This window comes from Oryzias melastigma, linkage group LG12 (assembly GCF_002922805.2).
Source record: "Oryzias melastigma strain HK-1 linkage group LG12, ASM292280v2, whole genome shotgun sequence".
Classification (NCBI taxonomy): domain Eukaryota; kingdom Metazoa; phylum Chordata; class Actinopteri; order Beloniformes; family Adrianichthyidae; genus Oryzias; species Oryzias melastigma.
Genome location: NC_050523.1, coordinates 20,643,205 through 20,657,092, shown reverse-complemented (window position 1 = coordinate 20,657,092; position 13,888 = coordinate 20,643,205). Strand labels below are relative to the sequence as shown.

The window sequence follows — 13,888 nt, the reverse complement described above, 5'->3', positions numbered from 1 at the left end:
GGTGAAAATGCTGCATGCACAGGGGTGCACCCAGAGGACACCTGTAGCAAAAACTACACACTGATTATCTAGTTTTCTTATTTCTAACAGTCAATGTGCATGCACAGAATGGACAATAGGTGTTAAAGGATCTCACACGAACAGTATGACAATGTGGATGCCCTAACAACACGCCTGCGTCTCATCTACTTAAACCCTTACATGTTGTATAAGTGTTCGTTACAACTTGTCGCCTGCTCATCGAGTGGTCTACAATCTTGTCTTTTCCTGCGGGCCCATTTTTGTCCATGTAGACAGCTCATATCCACCTGTTAATGAAGTTCTGAATGAGGCATTACCTTCAGTAAACTTGGAATAGACATAAAAAATAACAAAAATGAGAACTTCATCCTGAATCAATCAGTAAACCAGTAATCATCTGGGTAAATGTGTGCATGCTGCGGTCATCAGCTCACTGCAAAGACTGAAACAACATCTTTAAAAAAGGCTCTCATCAATTCTTTAGAGCCCTGGTCTCTCTGCAGCTCCTCTTAAAGTCATCATATCATTTGCTGTAAAGTAGGCCAGCGCTTCCTCTCCTCCTCACACGCTCTGTCCAGGTTTGTTTTGCTCTTTTATTTATTGTTTCAGACACTGCTAACTGACCTAAAATCCCAGCTTCCTCTCTCTTCCTCACTGCTGCCTAATTAATAATCAGTGAAGGAAAAAAAAGCTGTCAAGTCAATTAAAAGCTGTAGAACAACCGCAGTTCTCGTGTGGCATTTTCCCATTCCAGGAGAAACACAACACCTTCCTCTTCCTACTGAGGTGAGTTCTGCAGGATCGCGGGTGCAGAGGTGTGTGACCGGGTTAAGTGTGCTGCCCATCTTTGGCTCAGCTCTACCAGCAGAGAACCAGCCCTCTGCTGTATGAAAGGATTTCAGAGGTCTCTCACACTCCACTGAGTGCTTTTAAAAACAGGACTCAGTCTTTTGAAAAGACTGCCCTGGCCTATAACCAGCCAGGAAAAACACTCACAAAAAACACACTTGTACTCTTTAAATTCTAACCTACACAGAAAAGATTATCGACGACTAACAAAATAAAATCGGCAGCGATCCTCGTGGTATGTGTATGCAATGTTGTTGTTGTTTTCTCCTTCTGATCTTCTGCCCGCCATGTTTTCTTAGCCTCCAAACATTGATTTAAATAATTAAAAAGATCAAACTCTTAAGGTCGTTTAAAACAAATGTTTTGCATATTAAGAAAATCAATTCCTGTCCCATCTAGAAGAAAATGGACGATACACTCAAGTGAAAAAGGGTGTTTTTGGTGTTTTCAGAAATGTTGTTGTAGCGTTTTTCTAAGCTTAGATGGAGGAAGCTGATTCGCTGTGGCGACCCCAGAAGGGAAAAGCCAAAAGGAAAAGGACTTGTAGCATTTTTCTGTTGTATTTGTGACATTAAGCTCCCTGCTCTGAGATCTCATTAATGGGGAGGGGAAGAGGGGTCGGGGTTGCTCCACACCATCAGCCACAGCCACAACATGCACATTTCTAATGAACTACTGTCGCTCTGCAGAAACTATGATCTAGAAAACGACACAGGATTTTTGATTTTGCCTTAAACCAGTAATAATGATATATAATCGTACACACAGAATCTGTCAAACCCTTTAAACGTTTGAATTGGGGGCCAGCAGGCACCACACGCTTTTACTGAGGCATCTGATTGGTCCGTTTATAACATAAATGACTTAAGATATTTTATGAAAAAAATTGTGTAGCAAGAACGTGTTAAAATTATATATCAGAGCAAGAATGATTGTTCTGACAAATAGAATGACTGAGAAAAAACGTTCTATTGAGAAGTCCATGAGATGCTGACTTTCCTACTTGGAACGGGGGGGGGGGGGTTGACCTGTCCAACTCCAAAAGTCAAAATGATCAAAATAACATAATGAAAACACACAAAAAATGAAAGCAAAATTTTTTGAGTTATAGTTTAGGCTGGTGTATCTCACTTTATGGCCTAATGACAGCACAAAGTAATCCAAATAGTCATTCCTGCTTAGTGAAGCAGATTCATTAACACAGGTTCAATTTACTCATGAGAAGAAAGGAATAAACTTTAAAAAAATAATAAGTAAAAATCTGCAGTTTTGTGGTTCTCTTGACAGAATTCCAGTCGATAATCAACATTCCATGAATGGAAACTGAAAACTTCTCTAAAAGTGACCCTGACAGGAGAACAACAGGATCACCTTCAGTTTGGTGACTGAGAGAACTAGTTTTCTACTTGTTAAACATCAGAGGTTATGTATGTGTTCAGACTGGAAAAATCTTTTAGTCCGGATCGAGTAGCGTTTTCAACAGTGTTAAACAAATAATTTGTAGGAGCCTTTTTCTTGTTTGAAAACACAACAATCATTACTTTACATTTGTTCACAGATCATCGATTGCTCCCTTCTTACTCTGTTTACATCCCATAATGATCGGCTACGGTGGGTATTTTGGCCCAGTTGTTCCTCCGAGCTCAGAGTCTTGGATTGAGGAAACTCAGAGCAGGCTGGAGTTCAGTCCGATTGGAAAGACACTCAGACCACCTCAAAAGATAGGTCCAAGAGCAGTTGGTCCCAGACTGGGGTCTGTTTGGGTGTATTCAGATGTAATCCTATATAACAACCTTCAAAAATGAAACTTTTTGCCAAATAAATTCATATCAACATAGTGAAAACAAAACTATATAGAAGGCAATTCAACAGTTCGGTAGATTTAAACCATCATGTGAGTTTAGGCATATAAAGTTCTTCAAAAATTATGTTACTTTGCTGTTTTATTTTGAAAAGACAACATCAGACCCTAGTTTTTTTTTTCAATTCCTCTACCACACCAAACCAGGGATTACATGCCGATTCTTGGAAGAGCTTCTGGGGTAAGCCTGATCTTCTACTGCGAGACAGCTGCTGCCTTTACCCCCACTGTAGATGTCACACCTCTTATTTCTAGAAATGTGGAACATTTGATTAAATTCCAAAACCCTTTACTAGGACGCAGAACTGTAGTCTTCCTCTCTTTTCTCTCCAGCTCTACTGTGGCCATCTGCTCTGTACTCAACAAATACAAAAACTGTTTTGAATTAAAAATAAAATGAGTAAATAATAAAAGTCTAATAAAAATGTAGTCAATGATTTAACTTTAGAGGATTAAAAAGCAATTAAAAATGGCTTATAAATATGAGGTCTTTTTCCAAAGTTTCTGTTGGTAATGGATTCCATAACTGATAACTGTATTGATCCGTCTTATTAAACAGAAACCACGGCTGCAGCAAGAACAATATGTTAAGCTATTAACAAACCAAGCATGTGACGTGTGTTCAAGGATGTGATAAACACATTCTTAAATGGCTTTTTAGCTTATGGTGTTTACACTGGATAAACAGGGTGGGGCTTCTTCTTCTTTTTTTGGTTTTTACTACATTTCTGAGACTTGGTGCGAAAAGCCAAGGCGGTGCAAATCACATAAATCATGTTTTTCTGTCACGGCTCTATTCCAAATTATAATTTACTCAGATTTTTCCTGTCGGGCACAAACTTTAATTAATAATTTCACTCTATGATCAATTTTCAAACAGTTGGCGGCTCTGTGAATTAAAAGGAACAGCATCTATATGACATTAGCAAATGTGAGTTTCTGATTGGTCAAAGTCTGATTTGGTTTAAGTTTCAACATGTGTTCCGTGGCAGCACCTTTTGTATGTAGAGCCTGAAAACGGTCGTAGTAACTTGCGTAGCGAAGCTTGAATGTGAACGTTTTGAACATCAGAAACACTCATTTCCATAATAACAGACTTTTCCTTGGAAGTGGTCGCTTGAACGCGTGCTGCCAAAGGCGGTGTGAAGGTAGCCTGACAGTGAGTGAAGCATCTCCTCTCAGGTAATTAAATCTCAACAATCCAGCACAGTAAAGGGTGTTGCTGCAGTTTGCCATTCAGATATGGAGTCATTGAACCAGCTCTGGCTTTAGCTCATTTGAATGTCTGAGATTTACTTTATCTCTTTCAAAGTGGCTGTTGTCTGTCATGCTCCTTCTCACAGTCTTCAAAGAAACTGAATTGCAATGTGGGGTTTTCAATATCATGTATGTGTGACAATAATAGCTTAAACAAAACCTTTACTTGCATATTAACGGAATTTAAATGACCCACTCGTTTACTAATGAATGTGGTTGATCTCATTCTAATCCATGACAGAAGAATACGTGTCACATTCCGATCATTTCTTATCTAATCCTCTTAACAGTTTTTGAATTTAATTAAGCTGACTATCCAAGAAAGAAAAACTGAAAGAAAAACTCCACAAACACAACCTACATCAGAATATATAGTCAGCATTGTCCAAAATGCTTTGGTATCCTGAAGCATTGAAAGTTCCTTTCACTGGAACTAAGGGGTCTGAAAAACAAGCCCACACCATCATTCCTCCTCCACCAATGCAGTCTGAAACGTCCCGTTCTCCTGCAACCTCCAAACCCAGACGGTCCATCAGATTTCCAGATAGAAAAGTGTGATTCCTCCCTCCAGAGACGACGTCTCCACTGCTCTAGAGTCCAGTGACGGTGTGCTTTACACCACAGCATCCACGCTTTACATTGTATTGTTGATGTGTGGCTGCTGCCATGGAAACTCGTTCCATGAAGCTCCCTGTGTACTGTACTCATGCTGATCTGAAGGTCATATGAAGGTTGGAGCTCTACAGCAACTGACTGCAGAAAGTCTATGACCTCTTTAGACCATAGAATATAAAAATAATGGACTGAGCGAGCAATGAGGTCCCCCATTGGAAATGCATTACTTCCTCTCCTCGCGAAAGTAGGCCGCCGCTTTCACCGTCAATTCCTGAAACGGATACCGCCATTCGCAACCCATCTTCAGCGATTGGTCTGAGTCATAGCTGAGTCATGAATCTACAGGAAGTACTGTCGCCAATCAGGAGTGAGTTTATTGCAACCGTCTGCCTCTTTCCACACCTCAACCACGAGACCGCGGGATGTAAACAGCTTCTACTTTAATAACGGCGGCTCGGGAGGATCGTACAAGCCTTTGTTCAAGCCTTTGAGGGAGAACCATTCCAACATTTGATTCTGTCAGCGGTCCTTTGGGATTTACTTACATTTATTCCTTTTTGTTGAGATAAAAGGAGCATTTGGGGAACGCCACTGGAGAACTGCGCGTGTCCCCCTCGCGCACGCAGCAGCTTGTCAGTTCTCATGCGCGGCCAGGTTAGAGTCTGATCAGATGCACGTGAGAAACACGTTCAGCGGTATTTAAAATAAATAACCATCCTAACAAGCTGGATCTTTTTTCTGTTTGAAAACACGACCGGGTTTCAAGTTTGTCTCGCGCTCCTCAGACGACTGCGCCTAATACAGGCTGAAGCTGGAAAAGTGCGGCGAAGATGTGATTTTATGCGCGTATACGCAACTCATAATTTATAAGCTAAAATTAAAACAGTGAAATAAAGAAAAATGACAACTGTAAAAAGACAACTTTCCCAATTCAAAAAAGGTAACCAGCATGTTGAATACAGCCGGTGGTGCCACAAAACTGGAGAAAAGTCTTTCTTGTATACTTTGTCTTGTAGGCCAGGACTGCCTGGTCCTAAAAAACCTGTTTCTCTTAGGTATGTGGATGGGGGAGGGAGCAGAACTGTGTGCTGTCGTACAACCTAGATCTAATTTGCAACTAGAAGGTTCAGTCATTAAGGTGATTACCGCAACACTACTTTGAGAAGGGGAGGGGGGCATTGCAGCAGAAGCTGAAAGTCCTAGGGATTCTAGTGTTAATTGGCTATTCACTTCCATATGTAAATGTTACTGCAGCATGCATTACCTAATGTGCATTTGAACCATCATTCCACTAGAGCAAACAGGTTGGGTGGAGTTACCTGATGTATGTGGGCGTATGTGTGACATTTTGACTTATAAAAGTAGACACATCTTTAACTCAAGAAGACAAAAATCCAAATGGCAGCGAGACGGACAGTCAAGGAACACACTGCTGTGGAAGTCTTAGCTCTTCTTCAAGAACTCCCTGATGTAGACTCTGGGAATAGTGATGAAGATTCGTTTCTTGAGGAATCAGAGTTCATCCCTTCTGATTCCTCCTCTGACGAGGATATTCCAGTATCAATGGATATGCAGCCGGAACAGCCCCTCCAGTCCAGCTTACGTTCACGTAAGCAGACTAAAAGACAAATAATTGATGAGGAAGAGGACAAAGTGGACCAGCCATCTTCTGTACAAGGAAACTCCTCCAAATTCAAGAAAGCCAATCACAATGTCCGAGACAAAGACTGCAGGAAACGCAGGTGTGCTGGAGAAAAGTCTTCCTCATCCCAGAAGCGCAAGCGTACTGATCAGAAATTCCAGAAAAGAGAAGAGAAGGTCCAGAAAAGCAAGGATACGAGCAAGAACTCTAAGGTTTTTTTACATTTTGCTCATATATATTGTATCATTGTCTGCATTCATGTTTTTCTGTTCTTGATTTAATCTAGAAATGCTCCTAAACTCAAATCGATTCTCTGCTTTGGGCAATAGAGGTCTAATCTTATTTCATGTTATTTTTAGACAGGACTTTGTGAGACAGCTAAAGGTGGCACTGTTTGGGTCCGGCGAAAAATTGAGGACCTCAACAGCATTCAGCCAACACAGCCAACTCAGACATCGCTCTGCAAAGGAGGACCAACAGAGATTGCAAGACGCAAAGTGACCAGTCGTTTGCAAAGCTTCCTCTGTCTATTCACCATCAGTATGTTCATGACCATCAGAGACTGCACAGAACACAAAGCCCGCGAAACAAACCCTGACTGGAGCACAAGTGTCTACGAGCTGATGGCATTTGTTGCCGTTTTGTTGTTCAGAGGAGCGGCTGGCAGAACTCGTGCAATGCGTGACTCCTGGTCAAAGTACTTTGGCATTCCAGAAATCATGTCCACAATGTCCAGAGACCGATACGAAGAGCTGATGCGCTATTTACGCTTTGACATAAAGGAAACTCGTTTGGAACGCCTGCAGGCCGACAAATTTGCAGCAATATCAGACATTTGGGGATGCTTTGTTCAGAACTGTGTGCAATCATACGACCCAGGGAATCACATTGCAGTTGATGAACAGCTATTTCCAACAAAGGCCCGATGTCCTTTTTTGCAATACATCGCATCTAAACCGGACAAGTTTGGGATAAAGTTTTGGATTGCAGCAGACTTGGACACTAAATACATGTGCAATGCCATTCCATATTTAGGAAAAGACCCCAGCAGTGACATTGGAGAGCAACTTGCGGACAATGTTGTGACAAGGCTTATGGAACCCTTTTTGGACAGGGGCAGGACTGCCACAGACTACAACTACCTGAAATGTGGTGTTGATGTGCTGGATCAGAAACTGCGTGCTTACACTGTGCGCACAGGACCACGGAGATGGCCTGTAGTTGTTTTCTACAATATCCTGGACATTGCTGCTTCTAATGCACATGTACTGTACAAGGCATGTACAGGATCGAAAGAGTCGAGAAGAAAGTTCCAGCATAAGCTTGCAATTGAGCTAAGAAATAGACACATGCAGGAAGTTGCACAGGAGAAAGAAAGAAAAGAGGCACTACGTGAAATCAGAAGAGTTTCTGAAGGAAAAACAACAACTTGCCAAGTGCAACAGAGTTGTAAGAGAAATCGCAGTACCGAGAAATGTGCCATATGCCACAAGTACACCTGTCGGAAATGCAGGAAAGGATCTCCATTTGTGTGCAAAAATTGCTAAAGAAAAAAAACACTAGCTAAACACTGTTCATACAAACTCACAAGTGCGCACACAAGTTGTTTATCAATGTAAATTCTCTGGAATATTTTTTGTGTGAAATAATTTTTTTTTCTTTCTCGCTAAAGTCATTTGTTTCATTTCTCCTTCAATGTAGGCCAAGGCTGCCGGATTCTCAAAACCTGTTTTTCGTAGGAGGAAGGGAGCAGACCTGTTTGCTGTTGTTCTAGCCAAATCTAATTTGCAACTTGATGACCCAGGGATTAGGGTGATCACCATATCACTGCTTTGAGAAGGGGTGGGGACACTGCAGCAGAAACGGAAAATCCCAGGGATTCTAGTGTTTGCAGATTTTGTTTTGTTTCTATGACTTTAAAGTAAAACTTAATGATTTGAATCAATAAAGACAGGTTAATCTAGTTCAGTTACTGTAGTTAAGATTTTTCTTTTATATTTTTAAACTGAAGTGAATGTTTAATAGTAAAATAAACTAATTTTTCTTATTTTCCTTTTCACCATTGCTTATATTACGCCATGTCAAACTTTAACACTGCTCCAAAAATGCACACGTCAGATAACAGAACACAATAGTGGTAAGGGTTAAACTACAGTCACCACTGTTTATTATTAGACTCAATTTAAAACACATATTCTTCTTTTCTGCTGCACAGCATGTCTAGATGTTATTTAGAGACAAAGTCCTTTAAGTATCTAATTCTATTTACATATAGTTTTTTTTAGATTGGATCTTGTTTATATTCAATGTAAGTGGAGAAAAAGCCTGGTTGACTTGTCATAAAAATATAAAATTACATTTTTAATTTATAGCGTATGCATTTAATATAAGTAAAGGATGATATAACTGCATTAGATACATCATTTGTTCTTTTCAATGAACTTGTATGTAATGTAGTAAAAAGTAAAAAAGTAATTAAAATTGTTACATATAGAAAAATCTTTAGCGTGACCCTGTGACAGACTGGTAACCTGTCCAGGATGTACCCCGCCTGGTCGTGACCCTATAAGGACACAGTGGGTTAAGAAAATAGATGGACTGACACAAAAATCTACATGCTGTTGTAATCCAAATATTTCAATATTTAAAGCTACATTTTACAAAAGAATAACTTGATGGGCACAAAACTATAACTAAAGTGTTGTATTTTTCTGTCCGGGTTCTGTAGCTTTTGCTGGCTTTTAGTCAGTAATGATCACGTCAAAGCGGGTCTTTTAGAGTTGAAAGGTGCAGCCGCATGCGCCAGATCTTCACAATCAAACAAGGCTTAATCAGACTGAAAATTCCAGCCAACCTCTCAATAATTGCATCTGATAGTTTTTCAGGAACTACAGTTTTAGTGATCACCGAACCTCTGAGCTCTCGGTAATGACCTGTAAATCTTCAGCTCGTCTCTTGGGTTTAATTCCAACTCAATTGTTTGGAGAGATTTTCCCAGTAATCAATATGTCTTCTGATTAACCTCCTAAATTGATAGACTGCTTTCCCTTAGATTTTACGTTTTTTTATAATTAAAGCTTCACTTAAAAACTGTACCCTCAATTCACAAGTCTTACCTAATACTGGCCTATGCACAATCCTAGTTTTATTTCTAAAGTTCTTAAGTACATTGGTAAAATATAAACTGGAAATTCTGAAAGAAATCAATGATCTGCTCAGTAATGGAGACAGAGGACTTGGATTTTTTGGACCTTATTTACTTCAAGCAGTCATTAAATTGTATTTCAAGTCCATGTCATTGGAAGTACAGGAACTGCTTTAAACTATTATTAATCTCATTTATCTAATATTTTCCGGTTTGTTTGAATAAACTGCATTTTTGTCACCCAACAGAGTCTTGGCTCCAAATCCAAGTTGCACCCCTACTCCTACAGCTTCTCCCTATCCTACATTTATCCCTCCAAGGGGAGAGATATGGAAAAGTAGTGTCTTCAAATTTGGACGTTGCCAACGCTCAGTGACATCATCAATAGTCGCTGATCAGCTACGTTAGCACGTAGCTGATCAGCGCTCAGGAAATACATAGCATCAGTTTTATAACTTTAAAAAGTCATGCATGCAAAGGCAAAAAGTCATTTATTACATTTAAATATAAACTTCTGTGATTCATAACAGATTTACGTGAAATAAAGCATTTATCGCGGATCACCCTCCCAGTGGAGGGATAGCCAGCCATAATTCGCTACGGGTTAAAAAACAAGCCTGGACACCACTAAATCTCCAAAAACACCCCTACAATTGTAGAAAAAGGAAGGAGCCATAGGGGTAGGGGAGGAGTTTAGATTCGGCCCTGATGTCTGGTTAAATTCTGTTTAACAGACTTTTTGTTACATAATATTATCAGGCACTCACTTCTGAGCCTGGGGCTCTGGCTCCTTTGGTGGTCCTTCTCGAGTGGCTGCTTTCAAGTGGTAGGGATGTGGACTTCGAACAAGCTCACTGCTGATTGGTGAGAAACGTTGGATGTAAAAACGTTGACTCAGACTGACTCGGGCCAATTGCTGCTCACTGATTATATCTGGTTCCAACATGGCGGCATCTGTATACTGAAAAAATGGCAGCTGAGTTGACTTCATTTGAAAGTCATTTTCTATGGGTGATATCACACTCACTCGGTCCAGTTCTCACATACAGTCCATTGTTTCATCCAACAAAGAAATATAGACAAACATAAAAAAATAATAAAGTTTAGCCTCAAATACAAAATATAAATATACATCACATGTGTCCAAAGCTACACAACAAACTATTGTAACAGTAAAATCTGTCCAACATAAGAGGTTTTATCTACTTGCTCAGCTGCAGTTAATGCTCTTCCTCTAGCAGCCTTTAGCTTGCTAATTATGGAAATTAACCAGAAAACTCTTTGGTGTTTGGATTATATCGATCATAATTATTAAAACTCCTCTGATGTTTTTGCTGTTTTGTGTGGCACTTTGAGAGTTTTGTTGCTGTGAACTGTCACTTATAAATTAAATTACTATTAACAATAATTTGCCGCTTTACAAATGTGTGCATCATTGTGAAATATCATTTCTGGAATCTAGGGAACACAGCCAAAGCTTCACCATTTTCATTGTTGTAAATGTATTCTTTTGAACTCCCATTGAATGAATCCAATCCTAATTCTCTAAAGTCCAATTATGTCTGTTGTGATGTCAAACAGGGAGGACGCGCTGCCTCCCGACAGGCGCTCGGTGAGTCTGCGCTCAGGCCGGACCTCCCGCGGACCCCCGTCGGTGCCTTACTCTGAGGTGTACGCTGAAGACGCGATCCCCTTTGATGAGGGGAGCGCATGCTTTCCCTCTAGCAGCAGCCATGGACACACGCCGGTCAAACACACTGCACTGGAATATAACAGCAAGTATGGATACGCAGTGTGATCAGTAACACACCTGAACCGAGAAGGCTTTGCCTTTTAGTGTCACAATGAAATGATGTTTCAGGATGTTTAAAAAGGACTGATTAAAACTGAGAAAAAAAAAAAATCAACAGAACGATATTTGAGAAAAACGAATACTTCAACAGTTTTGCCAGTGTGATCCACATATATATGTTTTTTTCTCGACTGTGTAATTGTTACAATTTTTAATAGGTGCTGTGGTATTAAAGTTAAGTTACACTATATTCAGACTTTTTGTTTTTCCTTTGTACAACAATTGGGTAAATGGATGGACGAAACATGGTAAAAACATGATACAAATAAGCCAAAATTCAAACCCAATTGGGAGATTTTCCTTAAATTAGTAAAAAATCTTAGAATGGGGTATGATAAGATTTTTTATTTTAAGAAAAAAAAATCTAGTCACTAATACATGTTTACCCCATTCTAAGATTATTTTGCTATTTAAACAAATTCTTGATAAAAATGTTTTCTTGCCACACAAAAACAAGACATTTATCCTGAAGCAATGATCTTTTTACTTTAAAGGGGCCGTACCATAAAAACATTTTTTTTTTTGTGCAAGATTGTAATGTCAAATACAAGAAAAAGAGAAATGGAGTATAAAAAATGTGCCTTTAGAACAGCTGTAAGAAAGGATTTTTAGTTTTTGGTAAAGTTGGAACATTTTTCTTTGGATTGAATAGAGGCTAACTCCTTTGTGCAACAAGTAATCTAGTAGATTCTTGATGAGCTGATCTGGCTCCACTTACTTTCATTTTTGGATGAGCTTTAATCCGGAAGTCAAGTGATTATTATTGACTTTACCACTAAAAAAAACATCAATTTTCTATGTGCTTACTTGGAATTAGCAGGTGAAACAGTGACATGACAACAGTTTATTCAAAAAGAAATATTTATTTTCATGATAGACCTCATTTGGAAATACTCAAAAAAATGTACACGATCAAGTACATATTTTTTCCAAGGATGAACTGACAGGATTTGACATATCAATAATCACATGCAATGGGTTTTTTGTCCACCACATTAAAAAAAGCGACTAAATCCCCACCACCATCGCAGACAACATGGAAGCATCATGTGTGCCCCCCCCACACACAGTGGCAGGACTCTGCCGGTGCAGCAGCACACCTCAACAAGTTTAGAAACTAAACTCATCAGCACCTTGTGCGTCACCCGTCGCCTTAAACCTGCTGGAACTGACAGGGTGTGCACTTTACTTCTGGGAGGGGGCGTGTGACAGTAGTTTATCTTCTTCTTTCATGAGTGAATGGATCCTTTTTGCAGAAAAGCAGTATCAAGGTGGAAATGTAAATCTGAATGTTAGAGGTAAGGCCACATTACCGGGAGTTGGTAATGAAATTGAATATTCATGTAGAGTTTTTGGAATGAAAAAGCCAACGGACTGATTTATGCTTTCGGTCGGCAGCACACACTGTGGTGTAAACGGCAGTGTGAAGTTTTTAACCACAGCAGGGATAAAACACCAGAGTTCAATGAAAACGGTTTAAAAGCTCAAAAAGGTAGAGCCCAGAAAGGTTCCTTTTAAGTTAAAAAAAGAAGAAAATGCTTTCAGCGCTGAACCAAAATGAACTTAACACAGAAAACGAATGAAACAGCAAGTCACCTGATTATCTGTAAAAACAAAACAAGTAAGGCAAGATCAGAACAGGTTTTCAGATCCATGCAGCGCCGCATGGCTGAAAATTTGGCTTCAAATGAAAAGAAAATTGGGTTTAAATTCCAAACATATACAGACACAGATTCAGTGTAGAAAGCTACAAATCAATGAAACAAAACAAAACCAAAAAAAGAAGTGTGCCACGTACTGGTTTAAAAGTTGGAACATCTCGATAACTCACTTTTGCATCGAACTGAGCGTTCCCACAGACTTGACACCAATATGTGATGTTGGCTTAAAAAAGACCCTCCGGCTGTCCCCATCCAGTCTCCAGTTGTGTGGAGGAATGTGGTTGGAGGTCTCAGGAAGTGAGCTGTCCCCACAGTGTTTCATCAGTGCCTCCTTTCTTCAGTGAAGTCCTCTGTGTGTGGATGGGCTGTCTTTGTGTGGATGCTGAGGTTCAGTAAGCAACAACCATTCTTCGAAGGCACCGTACTGTACATTGGAGTGTGTGTGTGTGTGTGCATGTATGTGTGTGTGGACTGCACATGCATACAGAAAGAAGTAAAACCAGTCCACAAATTAGATTCCCTCCACTGGTGTCCGCCCACAAGGCATCACCATGACAACTAAGGCAAAATCTCCGGACATGAAAAGGGCTTTCTCTTAGCCCGTCTGATCTAAGTCTTTGTTTAAACCAACTTCCCCGCAATAATCATTAGTAATGATAATAATCTCTATTCAATAAATTATCTATACTGTACAATTAGTTCACCTTGCACAGACCTGCTTCAGAGGGGGGACTTTTTCAAAGTAAAGCTATCAACAGTCTGTTTCTGTGCTGCCCTTGGTTCCTCCAAGTCTGTACAGAGCGCAGAAAGGTCAGCAGATACTTTTTTTCTTCTTTCCTGTACATAAATAAAACAGGACATCCTGCAAAAACAAAAGCTGATGCATAATTGAAGACAGAGAAAAAAATTCTCGCAGAAAAAATGGGCATCCAGCAATAAGAGCAACAAAAAAATTCCTTCTTTGTGTTCTTTTTTTTTTTTTTTT

General features: G+C 39.7%; 2 protein-coding genes across 3 annotated transcripts in view; one reads left to right on the top strand and one right to left on the bottom strand.

Annotated features, from left to right (window-relative positions):
* Positions 1-11,432, top strand: part of vsig8a (V-set and immunoglobulin domain containing 8a) — a 30,481-nt gene extending 19,049 nt beyond the window's left edge. For both annotated transcript variants that reach the window (XM_024298862.2, XM_024298860.2), the window contains exon 7: positions 10,972-11,432. In XM_024298862.2, coding sequence (XP_024154630.1) covers positions 10,972-11,188 — 217 coding nt within the window. In that variant the 3' untranslated portion in view covers positions 11,189-11,432. The remainder of the gene's footprint in view (positions 1-10,971) is intronic.
* A 653-nt stretch (positions 11,433-12,085) lies between these two features.
* Positions 12,086-13,888, bottom strand: part of vav2 (vav 2 guanine nucleotide exchange factor) — a gene marked incomplete in the record, with an annotated part of 232,681 nt that continues 230,878 nt past the window's right edge. The window contains 1 exon segment of the mRNA XM_036214407.1: positions 12,086-13,882.